This window comes from Pinus tabuliformis, chromosome J (assembly GCF_031772625.1).
Source record: "Pinus tabuliformis cultivar Carrire ecotype Pingquan chromosome J, CPIR1, whole genome shotgun sequence".
NCBI classification, from domain to species: domain Eukaryota; kingdom Viridiplantae; phylum Streptophyta; class Pinopsida; order Pinales; family Pinaceae; genus Pinus; species Pinus tabuliformis.
This window is the reverse complement of record NC_142295.1, coordinates 148,090,774-148,110,433: the sequence shown is the minus strand read 5'-3', so window position 1 is coordinate 148,110,433 and position 19,660 is coordinate 148,090,774. Positions and strand designations below refer to the sequence as shown.

Here is a 19,660-nt window from a genome sequence, read left to right as displayed (position 1 = left end):
ATTTGTTTAATTGTAATTTTTTAATAATATTAATAATTATTTTAAAATTATACTTATTATTTATTTAATATAATATTTTTAATAAATTCAAAGTGTTTCATTATAATTGGAGATAGAATCTAAAGGGATACGAGCTAAACTCTTATTTCTTTCTTATTATTTAATATAATTTTGTGATTCTACTTTTTTATAATGATAAATCTATTTCCTTATTAATAATATATATATATATATTTTTAATTGTAATTTATTTTTTAATAATATTAATAATTATTTTAAAATTATATTTATTATTTATTTAATATAATTGTCACATACCCCGATAACCTCGCAAGTAAGAGTAGGGAGTTAGAAGTTTTTATACAATTACCACAAGTAATTAATCAATTCACAACTCCACAAATCATCATTAACCGTAGTTATACTATTCATTATTACATCAAGTAAATTGCCATCAAAGACAGTAAGTTTCATAACCATTGCATAACCTTTAACCATCACTGCAATAACATAAACTGTCTCATGAATCCTTGCATCCATTTCTTGATATCCTTAAACATATTAGATATTCATGTACCAAGACATTATAGTTGTCACATCAAATAAAGAACCATCATCATTAAGGACCCATCATTATCAACAGACACATAAGGCAATCACATCAATCACACCATAGAACACGGATATACCCTGGAAACCCCGTAGGGTGAAAACCAGCAAACGTTTAATCTTATTATTAAACACTCGTGAGGGTTTTCACCCCTCACTCAATGGTTTATAAGGGATTCCATCCCTTAACCACTGTCTTAAAATCTTTACAATGAATTATCATTAAGCTATCACATAACTAGCTGAAAGCTATTACAATTTACATGTAATCTTTTATTTACATACCGCCACATGCAACATTCCTTGTGGCATAATTGTTCTAGCAATGGACAATACTGCAGCTTGACTTCATCTGCATGGACGAATAATCCTTTTTCCTGCCATAATGTTAAACATCACTTTCCTTGGCACCATCTGCCATCGTTACCTGTCAATGCAGTCATCAACAATCTTGGCAACAAGATTAGTTACCATATTATTCAAACATTAATCAACATCTAAAGAGATCTTATAACATCATATGCATGAGCACGCATAACATACTAGCTAACTAGCATATAGATACCCAAATAATACTGTTTGACCTCCACAATGTTTACTAATGCATAACTCTCTTTAAGAGTTCTAACTCGTTAGCTCATGTAAACCGAGGAAAGAATCAAGACCAGGTTCCTATTTTCCAAGATAAATCTTCGTGAATAGCAGCCATAATGATAATCCTTCACCGCATGCATTATCATATGTTTTCCTCACCAAGAAAATACATCAAATAATCATTTCTATCTGCATGCATCAACAAATTTTCTACTAAGAAAACATATAATTTAAACATTCTCTTGCTGCACATAAACAAAGAATATTACACGAGGTCAACTTATCTTTCTATCCTTCGACATCCTCATCGCCATAGCGCATGCTGAGGTCCTGGAAGCGATTTCCTATTGCTGGGATTAGTAACTTTCCGTTTCCAAAATACAACCAACCCAAGCAAGGCCACCGCAACAACCGCACCACCGATGCTCAATCCCAACACTTTGGGGAGACTTTTTCCTTGTGTTGGCCTCGATGCTGGTATAGAAGGACCACTTTTATTTCCACTTCCATTTACGGCTTTGAACAGAGGCACACCATCATTGTAAAACTTGTAGCTGTCATAACGAATTAGACAGTTATCGAAGAAGGCCAATCCTTGGCTGGTACCAGCTGGGCAGGAGCCCAAATAATCGAACGTAATGTTTAGGCACTGACTACACCGAGTCATATTAGGTATTCTCCAACATTCAGCCAGAGAATAAACCCCATGATCACTCAGTACACTGTAACCCAGAGAACTGGACACAGCATTATCGATAAGCCTCTGCAAAAGAGAGGCAGTTTCCAATCCATGACACCCTTTGCCTCTGTGCCGTTTACTTTAATGTTATTGCACAACGCAAAGATCCAAAACGCATCCAGTGAGAAGCTGGACGTGGCATATTCCAAAATGCATCCACTGAGAAGAACTCTTCCGTAACTGAGACTTCCATTACAATAAAAATCTAAATACTCTGTAGCTTTTGAAACGCATCCCCGACAAGTAGAGGCATTCAGCTCTCTCCTGCACTGAGCAAAACCAAACATCTTATCTCCATTCTCTCCCTAACTGAAATCGTTGTAGCCCGTCTTGTTAACATTGTCAAGCACTGAATTGATAACCACCTTCAATGAAGCGTTAAGGTCCCGACTTTAATGATAACCACCTCGTTTTATTAGCGCCCCCCAACCAACACAAGGCTTCCCATTTAATAATAATCCGCAACATCCAAAAAGAACCAAGAATCAGTTATTACCCGTGGAGAGGACGAATGGGTTCCACGCACCATTCCCAAAATATTCTCCATAATTAGTTTCATGAATACCAGGAATTAGTTTTTAAACTAATTCGTAATCTTTTTAAAAGAATTACTACTTACTGTCTAGTTTTCACCGAGTTATTTAGGGACATTACATACTCCCCCCCTTAACAGGAACACCGTCCTCGGTGTTCATCTTTCATTGAGAACTTGAGATTTTACTCATTGTATAATCATCTAATCCACACAAAATGTGATCCTTCCTCTTTAAAATCAAAGTTGTCATTCCAAGAAATGACAACAAACAAAATAGTAATGATATAGTCATAAGAAATATCATTAGTTATAAGCGTCAACAGTCATAAGTATTCATAATTGCAAAAATATGCAACTTCTAATCGCCACCACTTGGCCCTTATTCATTCATAATAAACAATTCTCTATGTCAACTTACCGTTACTTACCATCTATTCTTGAAAATCATAAATACCTTCACGTAAGAATTTTAATAGTGGTTGGACCACTCTTCAACCTTCCATGGTAAGTAATTCCTGTAATATATGACTAGCAAATTCAATCACATTAGTCACTATATTTTGAGTCAAATGAAATACTTTTGACTAGCAATCAATTGTGCAATGCTAAATGATTTCTAAATCACAGTACTTTTACAAGTACTTAAAGAGTACTAACACTAATCAACAACTGATAAATCACTGCTCACGTGCACACTGCATGAATTCTTACTAAAGACATCCGCAAAGTACTTCTAAAAGTACCAAAAGAGCACCTAGCTCTCCAATCATCAAAACAGTCAATCACTGCATCATTTGGAAATGGTCTTAGCTCCTACTAAGACTTTCACAAAATTAATAAAATGATACAGGAATTAAAATTTCCAATAACTTCTTATTGAACATTAAATTCATTCCTGTTAAATGTGCATAACACATTTCACACAACTTTATATAGAATTTATTTCTAACATCACCTACAACTGATTAGTTAATTCCTTTAGCCATGAAAATCACAATAGACTAAAGAATTCCCAACCCATGGGAACTGGTTTCCACAACCAAACCGAGTCATTTTCACATCCAGACAGTTTCTTTGATAGAGACCTTACCAGGTCTAACATGGAATTCCACTGGCCAACCAGCTCAAGAATTCCAGGGAGAGTAAATCTGGGCAGACAAGTACCATCAACCCCTCCGGGCAGGTAGCTGCCATCAACCCAAGGCATTCCAGCCTTTCACAATCCGGGCAGACAAGTACCATCAACCCCTCTGGGCAGGTAACTGTCATCAACCCAAGGCATTCAAGCTTTTCACAATCCGGGCAGACAAGTACCATCAACCCCTCCGGGCAGGTAACTGTCATCAACCCAAGGCATTCAAGCTTTTCACAATCCGGGCAGACAAGTACCATCAACCCCTCCGGGCAGGTAACTGTCATCAACCCAAGGCATTCAAGCTTTTCACAATCCGGGCAGACAAGTACCATCAACCCCTCCAGGCAGGTAACTGTCATCAACCCAACTATCCGCAACTGTCTGGCATGTTAAATTTCTCTTTTATTATTCTTTCTCAAAGTAATTTACACAATGAACCATATGAACATTGTCATTAGCACAACAAACATGCATGTATACCATGCATTTACACTTAACCCCCACATGGGTCCACAACATCAAGATTGATGGGAAACATATCCATCATACACATTGTATGCATGCAAATTTTCCAAATAACATAATTCATGCATATCATATAACATCATTCTTTCTCATTTATAATTTCATTTCACATTGCAGCAATTTATGTGATGAGTTTTCTTGTTGCCATTAAGCTACCACTACTTAATCCCATCAGCAGCGTTAGTTATAAATATGCATCAGTTAACACATATTCCATTTCCAAGAATGTTCATGCATACAATATTGTCAGGTATAAAAGCATATGCAAATACTCATTAATGTATAAATGTCAACAACAGTTGAGTTAATACTCTCAGCATTCCCAATTTTGCCATAGTATGTTGTTCCAATTCAAATCATCATTAATGGAGTATTATCTTACGTTTACTATGGCTAGCTTGGGTCATGCATTGTTAATGTCATTAAACATAATCTCTCTAACATACAAAGATCATAACTCTATATCATAATGACTAATCTTTGTGCATACCATTGCTTATCATATAAGCCCTTCTTTAATGTATGCAACACTTATTCCTTTCACTAGAATACTACCATCATTTCATTCAACAAACTACATACCTCTTTCTTAAAGGAAGTCATTTTAACCTCATTCTTCCATCTTCCTATATGAGGGTTTCTCAAGATTCCCTTTCAAGGAATCATTAAAGATATGTATCTTTACGCATAAAATCAAGATACAAAAACAAGGTTTACTTATCCTTTATGCATCAAAATCAAGCAATCAACACAGCTCATCCAACAAGACAATCTCTCCAAGAGATTATTATTTTTCAAGGAAGCTAACATGACCACTTTCTTTAAGTACACACAGACTTATAATTCCAAAGTCACAATAGCTACCAATATGCAACATGTGTTCTCCTAACACAATTACTTTACTTCAATGCACATAGTTCTTTTCATGAAACAAGTAAGGATTTTGGTTCTTGTATTAACACTATTCTAATGTGTCTTTAAGGAAAGAACCTCTATTTTTTTTTTTTTTTTCAAGAAAACCTTCATCTTCATACATGAAGTATGCACACTCTTCTAGAATGAGACTATATTTAAGTATATATATACTACACTCTTTCTTCAAGAAAGATAGATGTGAATATCTATGTGCCTAGAAGCACATCTTTAGCTATCTTTATCATGCATGTAATGCATAATCGTTTCACTAGAACTTAGAAACTAACTAGAATCATAATGCAATTAGCATATATATATATATATATATATATGTATATATTTTCCAAGAAGCTTTTATCAATTAAAGGTACATATTTTCATTCAAGAAAACTTGGCCACCTTCCATGCTATGTCCTCAGGACATTTATGTACCTCATCCTCTTTTCTCAAGAAGATACTTTGGCTATATTTAGCAAGGATTTTGTGGACAAGAGACAAGCATTTCACACACAATACTCACGCGGAGTATTCCTAATAGGAACTACCTATTTTCTTTACCAAGAAAACATACAAATAATCAATCTTGAACTGCATGCATTAACGCATTTTCTTTACCAAGAAAATCTATAAAAGAACCATTCTTTTACTGCATGCATTCAAATACTTTCTCATATAAAACATTCATACATGTTCTTCAAGAAAGTGAGCAAGATACTTATCTTATCCTTGGATCAACATGCATAACTAACAAATTAAACCACCCTTACCGGAAGCAATTGCTCTACTTATGCAATTAGAAGCATGATCTCCTAAGTGTCACACCTGCACCAGAGTTACCACTTGATGCTGGATGCAACAACTATCATAACACTATTGTGTCCATTTCAGAATAATGACTTGAAGGAGACATTACGAAAATCATTAACATCAACACACTATAGTTATCATTTCCCAACTCCTTAAGCATGGTCAAGGGAATACTCACATGCACATCAAGCGCTATCTAATCATCCCCAGACTTAGAGTCTTTTGCAAGATTCTGACACCCAAAGCTTGCGCTATCTGGTCATCACCAGACTTAGCGATTTCTTTTCCCATCTCCGTCTGTCCCTACAGCACGGTCTTCTTCCTTCTCCTTGCTTCCTTTTCCTTTGGAAGCATCTATAGTTGGGGAAGGTAGTTAGAGTTTACTGACAACTGTATTAACACAGGTAGTCTATTTATGAATAATTATCACATGTAATTATACCATGAATGGGTCCTATAAATGTTACCCATTGAACATGCCTCTACAATTAACTTCACACTGGGATGCAACATGCATAAGAAATCCATCATTTCCATAGTAGAGATAAATTCAACCATCTCCAATGGTTTTTATCTCCCAACAAGTAATGATTAACATAACCACATACCATGCTAATGGATTTCAATTAATTAGAGGGTGATCATCATTAAATCTATTAAGACATAAGCATATACTATTCATCATGCATTCTCATGGTGAATAAAATTAAGAACTCTTCTCATGAACAACTGGACTACAGCACAGAGAGAGTAAAAATCTTCATACACACATTCCATGCATGTGACATCAATCAACCTTCACTTGTCTACCACTATTGTAACAATCTTAGTCCAATTGAATTAATGCATATAAGTTCTATGGGTTAGTCATACAACACTAACCAATCTCAACTACCAATCGTCTTCATGCATCCATGACAAGACTGAATCAAAGTTAGTTATGACAATCAAATCTCGCTGCTTGACTCATTGCATGTTTTCAATATCTAAAGGGGTTCTTCTAATGTCCTTTTTAAACAATTTTTCATCCTATTCAAGGATGTTCCCCCTAATTTATGTTCATGCATTGGCTCATTAAGTTTTGTTCATTGTAACTTCAATTTTGTTCATTAAATGCATCATTGTTATTGCCATATTTGCAAATCAAAATTGGTAGTTGATTGTCACTTCCCTCAATGAGTGTTCAATATCGTTCTTAAGTGTAATGAGTGTTCAATTTTGTTCGTAAGTGCGACAAAAGTTTCATTGTCTTTTATCCTCATCAGGAATCCAATGTTATGAATGTAGTTATGTAACAACTTTATTACTTACTACTCAAAGAAGTTATAGATATGAATCACACATATCATGCCAAAAGTAGTGTACTACATAAATTAATATGTGAATGATTAAACTCGTACCTGAGTTAATGCCTACTGATGGCGTACCTCAATATCCTTTCCGCTTACCAATTCCCAAAGGCGCCAGTACTGCAACCTTTAGCTCTGATACCACTTGTCACATACCCCGATAACCTCGCAAGTAAGAGTAGGGAGTTAGAAGTTTTTATACAATTACCACAAGTAATTAATCAATTCACAACTCCACAAATCATCATTAACCGTAGATATACTATTCATTATTACATCAAGTAAATTGCCATCAAAGACAGTAAGTTTCATAACCATTGCATAACCTTTAACCATCACTGCAATAACATAAACTGTCTCATGAATCCTTGCATCCATTTCTTGATATCCTTAAACATATTAGATATTCATGTACCAAGACATTATAGTTGTCACATCAAATAACGAACCATCATCATTAAGGACCCATCATTATCAACAGACACATAAGGCAATCGCATCAATCACACCATAGAACACGGATATACCCTGGAAACCCCGTAGGGTGAAAACCAGCAAACGTTTAATCTTATTATTAAACGCTCGTGAGGGTTTTCACCCCTCACTCAATGGTTTATAAGGGATTCCATCCCTTAACCACTGTCTTAAAATATTTACAATGAATTATCATTAAGCTATCACATAACTAGCTGAAAGCTATTACAATTTACATGTAATCTTTTATTTACATACCGCCACATGCAACATTCCTTGTGGCATAATTGTTCTAGCAATGGACAATACTGCAGCTTGACTTCATCTGCATGGACGAATAATCCTTTTCCTGCCATAATGTTAAACATCACTTTCCTTGGCACCATCTGCCATCGTTACCTGTCAATGCAGTCATCAACAATCTTGGCAACAAGATTAGTTACCATATTATTCAAACATTAATCAACATCTAAAGAGATCTTATAACATCATATGCATGAGCACGCATAACATACTAGCTAACTAGCATATAGATACCCAAATAATACTGTTTGACCTCCACAATGTTTACTAATGCATAACTCTCTTTAAGAGTTCTAACTCGTTAGCTCATGTAAACCGAGGAAAGAATCAAGACCAGGTTCCTATTTTCCAAGTTAAATCTTCGTGAATAGCAGCCATAATGATAATCCTTCACCGCATGCATTATCATATGTTTTCCTCACCAAGAAAATACATCAAATAATCATTTCTATCTGCATGCATCAATAAATTTTCTACTAAGAAAACATATAATTTAAACATTCTCTTGCTGCACATAAACAAAGAATATTACACGAGGTCAACTTATCTTTCTATCCTTCGACATCCTCATCGCCATAGCGCATGCTGAGGTCCTGGAAGCGATTTCCTATTGCTGGGATTAGTAACTTTCCGTTTCCAAAATACAACCAACCCAAGCAAGGCCACCGCAACAATCACACCACCGATGCTCAATCCCAACACTTTGGGGAGACTTTTCCCTTGTGTTGGCCTCGATGCTGGTATAGAAGGACCACTTTTATTTCCACTTCCATTTACGGCTTTGAACATAGTCACACCATCATTGTAAAACTTGTAGCTGTCGTAACGAATTAGACAGTTATCGAAGAAGGCCAATCCTTGGCTGGTACCAGCTGGGCAGGAGCCCAAATAATCGAACGTAATGTTTAGGCACTGACTACACCGAGTCATATTAGGTATTCTCCAACATTCAGCCAGAGAATAAACCCCATGATCACTCAGTACACTGTAACCCAGAGAACTGGACACAGCATTATCGATAAGCCTCTGCAAAAGAGAGGCAGTTTCCAATCCATGACACCCTTTGCCTCTGTGCCGTTTACTTTAATGTTATTGCACAACGCAAAGATCCAAAACGCATCCAGTGAGAAGCTGGACGTGGCATATTCCAAAATGCATCCACTGAGAAGAACTCTTCCGTAACTGAGACTTCCATTACAATAAAAATCTAAATACTCTGTAGCTTTTGAAACGCATCCCCGACAAGTAGAGGCATTCAGATCTCTCCTGCACTGAGCAAAACCAAACATCTTATCTCCATTCTCTCCATAACTGAAATCACTGTAGCCCGTCTTGTTAACATTGTCAAGCACTGAATTGATAACCACCTTCAATGAAGCGTTAAGGTCCCGACTTTAATGATAACCACCTCGTTTTATTAGCGCCCCCCAACCAACACAAGGCTTCCCATTTAATAATAATCCGCAGCATCCAAACAGAACCAAGAATCAGTTATTACCCGTGGAGAGGACGAATGGGTTCCACGCACCATTCCCAAAATATTCTCCATAATTAGTTTCATGAATACCAGGAATTAGTTTTTAAACTAATTCGTAATCTTTTTAAAAGAATTACTACTTACTGTCTAGTTTTCACCGAGTTATTTAGGGACATTACAATAATATTATTAATAAATTCAGAGTGTTTCATTGTAAATATTTTCTGTTTTATATTATTATATAGTATTTAAAAAATTAATTAATCTTTTAACAAAAAATTATCAAATCAAGCTTATTGAAACACTTCACTTTTTATTATTATTATTATAATAAACAAAAATATAAAGCTTATTGAAACACTTTACCTTTTATTATTATTATTATTATAATAAATAAAAATATATATATGTTAGTTGGTTATGAAACATCACTCAGAATTTAAATATTATAATCAAATTTTATAATTTGTGATTATTATTTATAATTGTATGCTTACTTTCAATACCATCATAGTATTGAGATCACTAATAATTATATCATTATATTTTGAAAAAATTCAGTAGGGATTTTTGTAAATCCAATTAAAAGTGGTTAAAATTCGAGATTTTAGGTGGCCTAGACGTTTTTGATAGTGCTGAATCCATTTTCACCATCAAAAACATGATTCAAACACTACATCTACAAGATATTTTGAAATTTTTTTGCCTGGATTTCGGCCACTTTTGACCGTCCAGGCAATTCCTCTGCCTCCATAAACAACTCCATTACAAATTATGGGTTATAATATTTAAATTTTAAATGATGTTTCCTAACATATATTTATTATTATTATAATTATTATTTTTTTGTTTAATATAATGGTAACAGGGAAATCCTTCAAAGAGTAGGACAATATTAATATATAACTGGTGCATAAATAATGACAGGAAAATTATTTTTAAAAAAATGGCATATGACTATATTAATGTATGGAGTCTTCCATGGAGGCACGGTCAAAAGTGGTCGGAATCCAGGCAAAAATATTTCCAAAAAACTTGTAGATGCAGTGTTTGAATCATATTTTTTATTGTGAAAATGGATTCAACACCATCAAAAATGTTTAGGGCACCTAAAATTACGAATTTTAACAACTTTTACTTGGATTTACAAAAATCCTTATCGGATTTTTTCAAAATATGGCCAAAATTTCCATAACTTTCACGAAGAAAAAGCATAATTTTTAGATTACGGTATTTATAATTATTATTTATAACTGCTTACCTTCATCTTCGTAATACCATCACCAATAATTATATATTAAATTACAAAATAATAATACTAATAATAATAATAATAATAATAAAATATATGTTATGAAAAATTATGAAACATCACCTAGAATTTAAATATTATAACCCAATTTTAGAATTTGTGTTTGTTATTATTTATATCGGCCTATCTTCATCTTCGTATTAACATCACTCATAATTATATCATTATTTAGTTGTATATTAATATTGTCCTATGTCATTATTTACATTATCAGGACTAAGATGAAAGATCTGATCTTGCCAAGGGTTTAAATAATAAAGATGCATAATGTTCTAAATATGGTTCGTAGATGACTGGGCATTGAATGCAACTATGTGTTTCGAGAATTTTGTACAATGTGAGCAAGAAAGAACCTGAACTAGGATTTTGAGTTAGGGTTTTGTTGTTGGTCACCATGGCGGGGCGCGAAGGAGGGAGTTCAGCTCCCTCCTACAGACAAGTGGTTGCGGACAGGAGCCAAGGAACTAGATCGCATAGCTTCAAGAAACCGATGGAGGTGGCCTCAGAGGCTACGAATACAGAAATAGCGAAAAATATCAGACCTTATGGATAGGAGGAGAATCATGCGGAAGCTAGTAAGAAGAAGAGGACAGAGGTTAGCAGTCAGAAAGTTGCTCCTATGAGTAAAACAGGGGTCTGTAAACCCAAGTCGACCACTATTCCTCGGGTCGTTTTAAGTGATCCAGCGCTACAGGTGCATAGAGATCACATGGCGGAATATGTGGTTATTTGCAAATTTATGGGGATTTGGCCGACGGAGAAGGCCCTGCAAGCATGGATAAGGAACCACTGGAAACCAAAGGGGGAAATCAACCTTCACCTTGGGTCCAAGGGTTTCTTCACAGTGGTGTTCACAAGCTTAGAGGATAAAGACAGAGTGTTCGAGGGAGGACCTTATTTTTACGCTTCTGCAGGCCTTTACATGCGACCATGGGTGATGAAATTTGTCCCGGAACGAGAAACTTTCACATCGGTACCGGTATGGATAAGACTCTACTCCCTTCCTTTAGATTATTGGCTATCAGAGTCTCTAAAGGCTATCGGCAACAAGCTAGGGCATTTTATAAATATCTCTGATGCTACTCTAAGAGGCAAATATACCTCCTTCGCTCGGATATGTGTGGAAATGGACTTATCTGGGGCACTTCTGGAAGAAATCATTTTAGAGGTGTATGACGAGGAATGGGTGTAGGCAGTGGACTATGAACACATCCCATTTAGGTGTCGTAAGTGCCATGAACACGGGCACCTATACAAGGACTGCCCATTGAACAAGCTGGAGAGCAAGACAAAAGACACTACAGGCAAAGATCCCGAGGGTTTTACTAAGGTGGGGGGTAAAGGGAAAGGAGGCAAGTGGTACCAAAAGAAAATTAATGAAGACAGACAACCAAGCCACAATAGTTTCAAGATATTAGAAGAAGAAGTTGGAAACAATGGGACAAACCAGGAATCAGAGAATATTCCCACTGAGAAGGAAAGGGATGCCAATATGGAGGATATACCAGAGAACAACAAACAAAAGGATGATATGCCGAGCATGATGGAGCTCAGTAGGGACCATGAGATGACCCCAAGTGAGGCTGGAACGGAAGACCATGAATTGTAGGAGATTCTAGAGAGGGAGAATTTAGATCTAGAAAAGTTTCTGGAGCAGGGAATCACTAAAGGGGTAGACTCTCTGCCAAAAGAGGAGTTAGACAGAGTTCAACAACTCTTCCTTTGGAGATCACAAATGAAGGGTTCTGGAGTCAAAAGAAACCATGATAGCTAGGAGAACAGAGGGGTGAAAATGATGGAGGATACACCGATGTATTCTTCCAAGAACCCGGGTAGGAAAAGAGGAAGAAAAAAACAGAATGAGTTGCTGACAGAATGTGGGAAACTTATGATCAACTCAGGTAAGATGAGGGATCTTACTAGTTACTCCTTTACAAACCTTTCTTAATGAAGCTTACAACCTGGAACATTAGGGGTCTAGGAAGTAAAAGGAAACAAAGAAATCTTAGCAATAGAATAAAAGAAGAAAAACCTAATATGGTTTTTATTCAGGAAACAAAATGTTCGATGGACAAGATCAGAGAGATACACAGCAAATGGTTAATCAAGTATGAGTATCTAGAGGTTAAAGCTGACAACTCGGCGGGTGGGATTCTTACGCTATGGGATCCTCAAAAACTTGGAATCCTGGATGCTGAAGCTTCTAGGAACTATCTATCACTGGTGATTCAACCTTTGGGTGATAAGGAGATCTACATTCTCACTAACGCATATGGTCCTCAAAAACTAGAAGACAAACTTAAGCTTCTCACCTCACTTGAGGAGCTGAGAGAGAGATATCCTAATGTTCCCTGGATTCTGGCAAGGGATTTTAATATGATGAGATCTCTTACAGAGAAAAAAGGTGGTACCAGAAAACTAGGCAGAGACTCCATTGCCTTCCAGAACTTCATGAATAACATGGGGCTAATGGACACTGAAATAGTGAATGGCACTTTTACTTGGAACAATAAGAGGGGAGGGATTTCTCAAGTTTCCTCTAAACTAGATAGATTCATAATCTCAAAGGACCTCCTTCTAACGGGACTTGATGTGTCAACTGTAATCCTTCCCTTCGGAGGCTTGGACCACTGGCCTATCCAACTTGAAGCTACTTTTATGGGTACACCGAGGAACAAACCTTTTAGGTTTGAAAATGTCTGGCTCTGTCACCCTGACTTCACCAACAATATTGACAAATGGTGGAAGGAAGATATGCCCATTCAAGGCACTAAAATGTTCATGTTACAGCAGAGACTTAAACACATCAAATCTAGGCTTAAAGATTGGAACGCAAAATAGTTTGGTAATATTTTTAAAGCCAAAAAAGAAGTTGACCAGAAACTCGAGGGGATTAATCAGATCATCATCATAGAAGGTTTTACCAAGGAATGGAAAATTCAGGCTAACTCTCTTCAGAATGAATGGGAAGATCGGTGCATGCAAGAGGAGATTTTCTGGAGATAGAAATCGAGGGTGCAGTGGATTAGAGAAGGAGAAAGAAACATGAAGTTTTTTCATAAATCAATCTTGGATCACAGATCACATAGTAGAATTTCAAAACTTAAAGATTCTCAAGGGAAAGAGCTCGTCTCTCACAAACAAATGGAATCTGTCCTAGTTCAACACTTCCTTAGCATAGCAAAGGAGCCTCTCGTCGACAGATCTCGGTTCATTAACAACTTCACAAAGTTCATTCCTAAGCTTGTAACCAAGGAAGACAACCACAATCTTTACAGGCCAGTGTCTGAAGAGGAAGTCAGTGAAGTTATCAATGAGATGCAAAATGGGAAAGCTCCTGGCCCTGATGGTTTCAATGTGGACTTCTTCATAGCCTGTTGGAAAATAGTCAAAGAAGACATCCTAGATGTTGTGGAGGACTCTAGAAGATCCAAAACAGTCCTAAAGGCTCTTAATGCCTCATTCATAGTTTTGATTTTGAAGTAGGAAAAAGCTATGACTTCGGATAGATTCAGACCAATAGCCTTATGTAATGTGATATAAAAAATTATTTCCAAAGTGATCACTAATAGACTCAAGCCCCTTCTTCCTACTCTTGTCTTAGAGGAGCAAACTGGATTTCTGGAAGGGAGACAAATTCTCAACAACCTTATACAAGCTCACAAGGTGGTACACTCTCTTAAGAGTAATAAACAAGCTGGTATGATCATGCAGCTTGATCTAGCGAAATATTATGATAAGCTAAGCTGGTCTTACATTAGGGTAGTGCTAAGAGCTTATGGATTTGACCACAACTGGATAAGATGGGTTATGGCCCTTGTATCCACGACTAGCTTCTCCATTCTTCTTAATGGCTCTCCCTCTAGAACCTTTAAGCCTTCCAGGGGTCTCAGACAAGGGGATCCGCTCTCCCCCTTCCTCTTTGTTCTCATGATGGAAGGGCTAGGTAGAGCGATCAAAATGGCAAATGCTAAAGGAAGAATCCAAGGTCCGAAACTTACCCCGGAGGGTGATGCTTCTACTCATCAACAATTTGTGGATGAAACAATGCTGTAGGGTGTTCCCATGGTCAAGGAAGCCAGAGCTTTCAAACAGATCCTGAACGACTTTGCTTTGGCCGCTGGTACAGAGATAAGCCTTGAAAAATCAAAAGTTTTCTTTTTTAACACTGACATTGCTATTCAGAGGAACCTCACCAGAATTCTTGGGTTTCAAAGGGATCAGTTACCATCTAAGTACCTTGGAATGCCTCTTATAGACAAACCTCTAAGCAAGGGAGTGTGGGAGTCGGTAACTAATAAACTGCAGGACAAAGTCAAGAAATGGACCTACAGGTCTTTGAATTTGGCGAGGCGTCTTGTGCTTACAAAGGCTATCTTGCAAGCTATTTCCATTTTCATGTTTTCATATCTTCCTACTCCTAAAGGAGTTATGCAACAAATCAAGAGTATTCAATGAGATTTTATTTGGGGCAAAGGGGAAGAGAAAAGGAAGTGGGCTTTGGTAGCTTGGGACAAGCTCGGAAAACCTAAGGACCATAGTGGTTTGGGGCTTACTAACCCTGAAACCCTTAGCAGAGTTTCAGGAGCAAAAATTTGGTGGAGGTGGCTTAAGGAATCGGCTACCCCTTGGGCCAAGCTTTGAAAACAGAAATATGCATATAATTGGCAGGGGAGGATCATATCCAGATTTCTGGGCTCATCAAAGGCTCCCACATTTGGAACCTTGCTTGGGAGAATAGAGCCATTGTCCAACAACATAGTTTCTGGGAGATCTGAGCTGGGAACCTTGTACGGTTTTGGGAGGATAACTGGTAGCAGAAACCAAATTTGTTTAGAGAAGAACTAACTGCTCTAAAAAATGACACTGGAAACAAAGGTTTACTTAGGGTAAGTGACTTCTGGGATCAGGTAAGGGACAGTGGTAAATGGAGAATGTGGAAGGATCTTGGTTATAGTGAAGCGAGTCCTTTGAAGGCCCGGGCAGATTCCCTAGCTTTTGACCTGGAACAGAGGAAGATTTTGGTTTCATCCTCATTTGACCAACTGAGATGGGGTCGAAACACCGAAGGCACCTTTAACCTCAAAGAAGCTAAATGCAAGGCCCTAGGTTTTAATCATCCAAACCCTGTTCAGGTGTGGAATGACCTATGGCAGAACCCGTAATGGATGAAAATCAAGTTGTTTATGTGGCTGGTTCACCAAAAGAAAATTCTCACATGGGAGAATCTTTTGAAACGGGGTTTTGTGGGCCCATCCAAATGCCATCTATGTGGCTTATAGGAGGAGACGATGGAACATTTACTAAACCTCTGCCCCTTCACCTCAACCTTGTGGGATTGGGCGACCTTAGTCTTCAGGCAAATTGACAGGGACAAACTCAGCATCACCAAAACTTTGAAGACTTTGAGGAAAGACTTCTCAAGTAATGAAATTATTAACAAGGCTTGGACTCTGGTTCCAAGCTTTATTATCTGGGATGTCTGGAAAGAACGCAATGGCAAGATTTTCAAGAACAAAACAGGCTCGACCCAGAACATCATTGTCCAAATTTTATGACAACTCAAAGATACAGTAGGAGCCTTAATTTGGAAAATTCCCAAGGACCCTCCATTGCCCCAAGATGCTAGAATACTACTGCAGTTAGGTCTCCATTCTCTGGTTCCCCAAGGCACTGACAAGGGTGTGAAAAAACAACTGCTAGTAAAGATATCTGGAAGCCTCCTCCTCATGGTTTTTTGAAAATCAATATAGAAAGAGCTTCTTAGGGCAACCCAAGGATGGCTGGATTTGGTGGTGTCATCAGAGATGAGCAGAGACACATAAAGGATATCTTTCACAGTCATTTGGGGAATTCCACAAACAACATGGTGGAGCTCATGGCCTTAGAGCAATGCCTGGAAATCCTGGTGGAGTCAAATCCACACAATGCCATCATTGGCGCTGACTCTGAATTGGTCATTAATGTGGCCAAGAAAATTTGTAATGGAACAACACCTGGAAAAGTGTTGAAACATTGGAGGCTATCGCAAGTCTTTTAGCATATTCATTCCCATATGGAGCACGGACTGAAGTCTCACCCGAAGTAGTATTTGAGGGTGCTAGAACCAGGTTTCCGCACCCTGGGGATGTCTGATGGTTTCAAGTGGTCCGCGATTCGACCCTATGCACACCTCGCTACTCGCACTTACCTGTTCCTCGCAGCCTGTGATGTTGTCTTCGTGCAGCCCTACTCGGTGGTCGAACAATGTTATTATCCAAGTCCTTACTAGTATTCCAATATTAAGTGATTAACAATAGAAATCATTCATACAAGTGCGCGCAGTAAATAAACAGTACATTAATAATTGATATCAAACATGTAATAACTAAAGAACAAATACACGGAATTCAGATCAAACTTCTCTTTATTACTTTCTTCCTTCGGTTACAGACTCTATTCTGCCCCGCACACTCAGCTACAGGGGTCCACGCACTCAACTGTGGACTACTAGGCCTCTGCGCACTTAGCTGCAGAGCCTTCTCCTACTCTACAACCCAAGACACATGTGGACACTTGCTCTGTACTTCTATCTCATACTTCGCTCTAACTTCTAAATATCTTTTACACTTAGAGCTTCACTCTATTTATACAATCCCATGGTCCATGGACCATGGGTAGGCCGACATCACATTCAAACTTAGGGCGGACAACCCTATGACTCTAGCATACATCTTGCGCCGGCAATTTGTGGATCTTTACACTAATATCACTCAAAACTTGGGCTCTGAGCCCCAAAACATGCTGTGGGGGGATTCCATGCCCAACAAGTCCATTGTCCCACAAACAAAGAAATCTCATATACCAATTTGGTTTTTAATTTGATTTTGACCTTAAAATTATATTATTATTACTATATAAAAAATAGGAAAGACAACATAGTTGATGGAATAATTGAATTAGTAAAAAAATAATGAAATGTTTGAGAGAGAGAGAGAGAGAGAGAGTGAGTTCAGGTAGATCCAACTAAAGGGATCACTTCCAGTCGGTTCACCCATGGATCGTAACTCCAAGATTGTTGAGAGAATTGAACCCATGACCTCTCAATAGAAAAGGTACCTTAATATCGTGGACTCAACCAATTGAGCTAACTCTTGAGCCTTTTTATAAATCTTCCTGTTATTCACAAGAATCAAGGAAGAGTTGCATAGTAAACATAGTTGATATAAACAATACATAGGTGACTCCCAAAGGAGCATCATGCCAATGAGACTTGAATCTAGGGTGAGGAGGTTATCATTAAACCCTCCTAACCACCTTAGATACACTCAATTGACAAATGTTGTGTATGTGTGTGTGTGTGTGTATTACTTTGTAATAGATATCTTCTTAAAGGAATCAGAGAGAATTAAAATACATTTCACGTAGTTGTAGGAAATTGTATGCCTTTACATTGCATTACCAATAACCTAAGGTGTTTAACCTTGTTGTAATGAGAAACAATTGAATCATACAAGATACATCATCCTTCGGGTAACTTAACACACGGGTACATGACAGCGCAAAACAATTAAGAATGAGAGTAAACTATAATGAAAGGAAACTGTAATGTGTACTTGATATACAACCATTAAAACCTATAAATTGCAAGTTTTAACAATAATACCCATCATAAAATCAAAAGGAAATTGTATTGTCCTTGATATATAACCTTCAAAAGGGCCATTTAATCTTATAATGCTAAAGTTTTGACAAAAGTTCCCATAATAAAATTAAAAGGAACATGTATTGAGGTGAGAAAATGTAATTGGTCTGTGGGATGCTACAGTACACAAACCCTCTATGTTTTCTTTCTCTTTATCCATTCTCAACTACTCATCTTATCTTTGGAACAAAATGTAATAGAATAGAATGAAACCTCTTTTCCTACCAATGGCCCAATTATAATATAACCTAATAGCCTACTAGTGGTTTTAAGTTTGACTCCTTCAACTGTTACTAGAGTTACAATATTGACTCTTCTAGAGTCTTCTTCATCATGGTCATGTGACTATCCCCTTTTCCATAAATAATGGGAGTTGACAAGACATCCTCTAGAATCATTGTGGTCAAATATGGAAGGTTAACTATTGGGTGGCATAACTTTTGCATACAGACTTAGTTTTAGGTATTTCGTATGCCATTGGAAAGGTATATGGTGTAGAAGAGCACTAGAGGGTGTCACTCTTAAGCAATAAAATTTTACCCCCAAAAATTGTTATTTAATGCCTCAAAATACTTTTAGAAGGTTTCAAACCTTAATTCACCAAACTAGGATCTCCCGGTAAAAAGGGTCTATGAGTTGATTCCTCTAATTTTTCCACTCTGAAAGCATCAAGATGAATGAAAAATAATATAATGATCCAATATGGATCATACCTCCCCATTTTGGGATGCTTTTGGTCCCAAAAAGCTTCTACTGAATGAGGTGAGGAAATTTTTCCTCTACCTTCTCCCCGAAGTACCATTTCTCTTTGCTTGGAAGCTTTCCTTTCAACACATTCTTCCAAAGGTTATGTTGCCCCTCTCTTGTAATTCTAGATCTCTTTTGCAAAAATACATCCTTTTTCAAATTTACCTAAGCATTTGGTGCCAAATCCTCTACAAAAGGGATGACATGTTCCTCTTCCTAATCCAACATGGAAGGCTCATAGAGTTGTAACTTTTCTTCATCCATCACTGAGTAAATGTGCATGTATAGGAGTCGATTGAATATATATGTGTTCTCTCCAACCTTTTCCAGTATCTCAGAGGGAAACTATTAATTATATTACCTTGCGTAGTCACTAAAACTATAAAATCTTCATCTCTTTTCCCCCAAATTCAAAAGTATCGTATGTCGTCCTACCTTATAACTCTTAGAATCTA

General features: G+C 37.2%; 1 protein-coding gene across 1 annotated transcript; it reads right to left on the bottom strand.

Moving 5' to 3' along the window:
- Positions 1–8,962: 8,962 nt before the first annotated feature.
- Positions 8,963–9,534, bottom strand: LOC149226066 (plasmodesmata-located protein 2-like). The gene is made up of 2 exons (XM_089380093.1): positions 9,484–9,534; positions 8,963–9,352 (listed from the first exon to the last, which is right to left on the bottom strand). Exons 1-2 carry the CDS (start codon positions 9,532–9,534, stop codon positions 8,963–8,965), a joined length of 441 nt encoding a protein of 146 aa, XP_089236219.1.
- Between the last annotated feature and the right edge of the window lie 10,126 nt (positions 9,535–19,660).